The sequence below is a fragment of the Parus major genome, chromosome 23 (assembly GCF_001522545.3).
Source record: "Parus major isolate Abel chromosome 23, Parus_major1.1, whole genome shotgun sequence".
NCBI classification, from domain to species: Eukaryota; Metazoa; Chordata; class Aves; order Passeriformes; family Paridae; genus Parus; species Parus major.
Genome location: NC_031791.1, coordinates 6,356,892 through 6,362,688, shown reverse-complemented (window position 1 = coordinate 6,362,688; position 5,797 = coordinate 6,356,892). Strand labels below are relative to the sequence as shown.

Sequence of the window (5,797 nt, the reverse complement as noted above, 5' to 3'; positions counted from 1 at the left end):
ACCATGCGGAGCGCCCGGGCACTGCTGCTCGCCCTGGCCCTGCGGGTCTACGCGCTGGACACCGAGACGCCCGCCGGTAGGAACGGAGCTCGGGAGTGCGCCGGGGAGAGGGGGTCCCGCTTGCTCGCTGCGGTTCCGGGGCTCCGCCGCCCCCGGTGCCCGGCGGGTCCCGCCCGTCCCGCCGCCACCTGTTCCCACCGGAGGGTCTCCGAACCGCCTCGGGACCCGTCCCCAGTGAAAGCACCGGGATCCCGCCGCCCCCGGGCACCGGCACGGGGGCTCCTCTCGCCTGCTCCCCCCTCGCCGCCACCGGGGGAAGTTTTCCCTGTCGGGGGGCGCCGGCCGGGGGCTCTCGGCGGCGCCCCCCACCCCGAGGATGCTTCGCCGAGCGCGGCCCCACGGCTCCCGCTCGCTCCCGGTACCGGGGCCGCCGTCCGACCCCCCCTCCTGGGGCTCCCCGGGAGGGAAAACTTCCCCCGGCGGCGGCGGGGGGAGCGCGGCTGAGAGGAGCCCCCGTGCCCGGGGAGCGGCGGCGGGAGCTCGGGACCCTCCGCTAGGAACAGGTGGCGGCTCCGGTCGCTCCCGGCTCTCGTTGTGCTGCGGGGTACCGGGGGACTTGTGCCGAAATGCGACAGATCAATTAATTTGATTAATTGACATGTTTTGAATTTTTCCCTGCGCTGAGCCCTGCGCCCGCCGGGACCCCCAGGCAGGGGCTGGGGAGGAGCTGATGCGGAATGGGGGGAGCGAGTCACTCCCGATCCCTTCGGGAAGCTGGAACGGGCTTGGATGCTGCGGGGAACGGCAATTTGGGGTTCCCGAGGTGCTGCCGGGGGCTGCGAGTGCTTTCTGGGGAGAACGGGGAATTGGTGCCTCAGTCCAAGGGGTCTCTGGTGCTGTTGCCCCCAGCTCCTGGGTGATGCTGATCTCATTAAAGTGTATTTTTGCCCAGTTCTTTGGGTTTTTACCTTTAAATCCAAGCTGCTCACCTGCACGCAGTCCCTGTGGTTGTGCATTGATTTTGGTTTTTTGGGTAGTGGCATTTCTCCAAAGATTATAAATAGTGACACCCATCAGCAGAAAACAAGCGGCAGCTGACCCGCGCGGTGGGGGATGGATGGCGGCGCGGAGAGACGATGGGTGCGGGGATGTGAAGCCGTCGAGGCTCCCCCGGCTCGTGCAGGGTGGGGGAAAGCTGGAGGGAATGGATTTGTATTTTAGGGGCAGAGATCGTGTGCTGGGGCAGCGGCTGCTCTGAGCTTCGGGGCTAAGCAGGGGCGATGGGGAAACTGAGGCACGGAGCTGGTGCGGGGCTCAGTGCTCCACTGGAGTGAGGCCTCTGCTCCCCCCGGTTTGAGAGGAGGGGTTTGGGGTTTGCTGCTCCCCAGCCCTGCTGTGTGCTGCTCTGGTGGCTCTCGGGGCCGCACTGGGGGCTGGATGGGCTTTGTGGGGAGGGTCCCCTGCCAAGGAAACCCGCGGTGGGTCCCGCTGGAGCTGCGGGCTCCGCTGCCATCACCCCACTGCGGGCTCCTTCTCACCCGGACCCGCCGCTCGCTCCTGCCCGTGTGGCTCGCCCGGCTCTGGGGAGCTTGCCCGGCTCATCCCTGGCTCTGCACAGCGGGCTGGGGGAAGAATATTTGAGCCATTTGTGCGTGCTCTGGGCGCTGGGGAGCACCGGCTGCTTGTCTCGGTGGGTATTTTCTGAAGATGGGGTTTTCTTAGCTGTGCCTTGCTGAAGAAAGGGCACAGCGTGGTCCCTTCTGCAGGTGGGGAAAGTGAGGCACGGGGAGGAATGGGGTGCCCCGGTCACAGCCCCCCACGGCTTTAGAGTGTTCTTTGCTTCTTCCTTCAGCCTTCAAACTTTCTGTAGTTCACGAAGGTCTCGCAGAGGCTGAGCTGCCATTGCCGGCCCGTTGTGTGGAGGGGAGGGGGGCACTGGCTGACCCCCAAACTGAGCCATGCGGGGCTCGTGTGGTGTCAGCAGGCCGGGACTGGGACTGGGACCTGGGCTTGGCACCGGCGGCCTTTGCCAGCCCCATCTCTGCTCGCTGGGCTCTGCAGCAGGAGCCTTTCCCCGCTGGCAGCCCGTGGCCAGCAGCCTCGGGGCTCTGGGGCCGCTGCGGGCTCAGGTGTTTCCCCTGCCCTCCCTGCCAGGAAAGGTGGATGTGGCACTCGAGGGTGTGTTGGGGACGTGGCTGCGCTCAGCGATGTTTCCAACCCAAATGATTCCATGGTGAGGTGAACCTCAGCCTGTCTGTGTTGTACCCCAAGACTTCAGCAATGAGCGGCTCAGGGTCCCTGCTCCCCGTGCTCCCCGTGCTCCCGGGCTGCTTTCCAGCCGTGGGGACAGACAGACGGAGCCGTGGGGCCGGACAGACAGACAGACGGAGCCGTGGGGCCGGACAGACAGACAGACGGAGCCGTGGGGCCGGACAGACAGACAGACGGAGCCGTGGGGCCGGACAGACAGACAGACGGAGCCGTGGGGCCGGACAGACAGACACACGGCCGCGGGGACAGACACACGGACACACGGCCGCGGGGACAGACACACGGACACACGGCCGCGGGGACAGACACACGGACACACGGCCGCGGGGACAGACACACGGCCGTGGGGACAGACACACGGCCGTGGGGACAGACACACGGCCGTGGGGACAGACACACGGCCGTGGGGACAGACACACGGCCGTGGCGCTGCCTGGCACTTCTGCCGGAATTATGCGTGAGCTGTTTGCGCTCGGCTCCGACTTCGTTAGCAGCAATTAAGCAAATCTAATATTTGGGTTTGCAGCTTCCACTTGGGAGGTTGGGATTGCCGGGGAGCGCTGGGCTGGGGCTGCTGGAGCCCCCGAGGGGCTCAGCCTGCCCGGGGGCTGCGGGACCAGCCGGGCTCGGGCGGGGGGACCGGGTTCCCAAGGGTCGCTGTCCCCGCGGGTCACGGGTGACCCTGACCCCGAGGCGGTGGTGCTGTCCCGGTCGGTGCACGGGAACAGCCGGGCAGACGCCGCTCCCGGGATTGGGGAGCGGGGCCCCGCAGTGCTGGGAGCAGGGATCGGCAGGAGATGCTCGGGGATCAGGAGCAGGGATCGGCAGGAGATGCTCGGAGGGGGTCAGGAGCAGGGATCGCAGGAGATGCTCGGCAGGTGCACGGAGGGGGTCAGGAGCAGGGATCGACAGGAGATGCTCGGCAGGAGATGCTCGGGGGGGGTCAGGCGCGCAGGGATCGACAGGAGATGCTCGGGGGGGGGTCAGGAGCGCAGGGATCGACAGGAGATGCTCGGCAGGAGATGCTCGGGGGGAGGTGAGGAGCAGGGGTGTCCCCGGCTGCTGCTGGGGAACAGGCTCAGTGTTTCATGCCCTCCGGCTGCTCAGGTGCCCGCTGCTGCTCTTCCAGCGCTTTTCCCGGTGTTCATTTCCCTCCACCTGGCCGTCCGTGGGCTCTTCCATGCCAAGGCATTTTTATTCTCCCCACCCCGCCTTCACCAAGCACATAAAATGTGCGAGAACGTTACATTTTCCTTGTCAGCTTGTTTTAGGCTGCTTTTTTTTCTTTTTCTTTTTTTTTTCCCCCTCCTCTTGCCTGTTCTGCCGTGCCAGGAAAGCAGCTCTTTCCCTTGTTTGCTTCTACTCGTGTTTTTAATGCCCTGGGAGTGCCGTGCCCTTTCCCGTAGCACCCAGACAGTGCAAACGCCCTTGAGGCTCCTGTGTCGGGATGCTCCGGAAAATCCTGTTGACGTGCCCGAGTGTGCCCAGGGCAGAGGTTTGTGGCTCCTGAGCCCGTGGCTCTGCAGTGTGTGCAGAGGGACACTGGAGTCTGGTGGATTTTCACTATCCGTGAGGGAGAAGCAGAATTTAGGGAGGCTTCGAGTGATGCTGATGCTCCTGGATGGACTTGTCCCTCTGGCTCTGCAGCTCCATCATACCGCTGGGCAATGCCTGTTTCTTTTCTCCCCCATCAAGACTTGCAGTTGCATTTGTTTCATTTTTAGCTTTTTCTTCTTGTTCCAAAACTCCTGTTTCATGTTTTTCCTCTGGGTGCCTGGACCTGCCCTGGCCCCAGGAACAGGGATGCTGGTGAGTCACCTCCTGGCCCGAAATGCACATTTTTCCCTTTGTTATCCAAACTAAGACAAGCCAGCCCTATTCCAGCTTCCCTGGGAGCTTTCCCAGAATGGAGCTTATCAGGATCAGGGCCCCGGGGGAGGAGGGACACCCCCGGCAAGACAAGGCAGGTGTTTGTTGGTGGCTTTAACCCCTCTCCTGGCCGTGACAACCTCCTTGCTGCCTGTTGATGATGGATTTTCCTTGACTACACCTGGGATGGAGCTTTTCCTTCACTTCATCACTGAATTGGTGCTCTGCAGAGGGGCTGGGAGCTCTGAGCCCCCATAACAATCTCCTGGCTGCAGTCCCTCTGCAGGGATTTGCTGCTTTGCTTTGGGCAGTCGTGCGAGGGTTAAGCACGAGGGGCTGGAGGCAGAGGAAGGCAAGTCCCTGCTGCATCCCTGGGAGGTAGCACAGACTCTGGAGAGCCTTATCGACGTGGCCCTGCCATCTGTCTGCTTAAACCTCCATAAATAAGCTTTTTAATAATCTATTATTAACATGCACTATAATTGTCTTATTAGACATGTCTGGGAACCTTTATTACTGCATGATTAAATGTTAAGATTCCCAAACCTCTTCTCCCCCATGGCAGCTCGGGATTTGCTTTGCAGCTTTCCTTGGATCCTGCTCTCCCGTTCCAGCCCGGAGACCCCGTTGAAACTGAGGCTTTTCCCTCCGGACAAGAAGGATTCCCAACAATTAATCCCCTGGAGCTAATTGCCTCCTTGTTGGCAGCCTCAAAATAAATAGGTCCTGGAGATGGAGCTTTTCCTCTCCGCTGCAGGTGGCCTGGCAGGAGCTGCTGCTGCTTTTGCTCGTGCTGGGATGGAGGTGGGTGGGGAGGGGGTGGCAGCCTGGCTGGACCCTGGAGGGGTCCTGTGGACACGGGATCTGCTCCCCCTCGTCTCTGGGGACCGGCTGTGGAGGTTGCAGGTGCCAGAGGGACTTGCTGGGTGTTCCTCAGCTGTTGCTCTCCTGGCCCTGGGAGCGGCAGGTTCTGGATCAAAAGCCAAAGTGGAAGGCAAAGGCAGAAGGGCCCTTGCCTGTGGATCAGCCCTTTCCCCCTCCTGCTGCCAGCACTGAGGGCTCACATGTCAGCTGCCCTTTGTGGCTGTTATTTGATGTATTATTTGAAAAAGGAGTGTTCCTGCTTGCTGGGTGTTGTTGGCTGCAGCTCCTGTGTGCTCCAGGTGCTGCCTGGGTGAGTCCAGGTCTGCAGCTCCTGCCTGGGCACTGCTGGGGGAACGTGTTCACTGCACATTTATGGGGCTCAGCCTTTGCACCCCAATTTCCCCCACCTGGAGAGTGAATCCAAGCGTGGATTGAGGTGAGCCAGGCTGGATGCCTCTGCCAGAGCCCAGATCTGGCTGCTGGTGCTCTGCTCGCTGCAGGAGCAGGACAGCAGAGCTCCCCTTAGGCCACGGGATACCCGGTGACCCCAGTGCTGACCCTCGTGTGCCCCAGCTCGGGGGGCTCTGGGCAGCTCTGTTGGTGAAATCAGGGTCAGGGATGTGTCTGCCATGGCTCTGTTGGTGAAATCAGGGTCAGGGATGTGCCTGCCATGGCTCTGTTATTGAAATCAGGGTCAGGGATGTGTCTGCCATGGCTCTGTTATTGAAATCAGGGTCAGGGATGTGTCTGCCATGTCCCTGTTATTGAAATCGGGGTCAGGGATGTGCCTGCC

At 62.1% G+C, this 5,797-nt stretch overlaps 1 protein-coding gene across 4 annotated transcripts in view; it reads left to right on the top strand.

Moving 5' to 3' along the window:
* The window catches only part of PTPRU (protein tyrosine phosphatase receptor type U), a 53,073-nt gene continuing 47,276 nt past the window's right edge, over positions 1-5,797 (top strand). For all 4 annotated transcript variants that reach the window (XM_015649294.1, XM_033519502.1, XM_033519501.1 and 1 more), the window contains exon 1: positions 1-76. In XM_015649294.1, the coding sequence (XP_015504780.1) occupies positions 4-76 (73 nt within the window). In that variant the 5' untranslated portion in view covers positions 1-3. The remainder of the gene's footprint in view (positions 77-5,797) is intronic.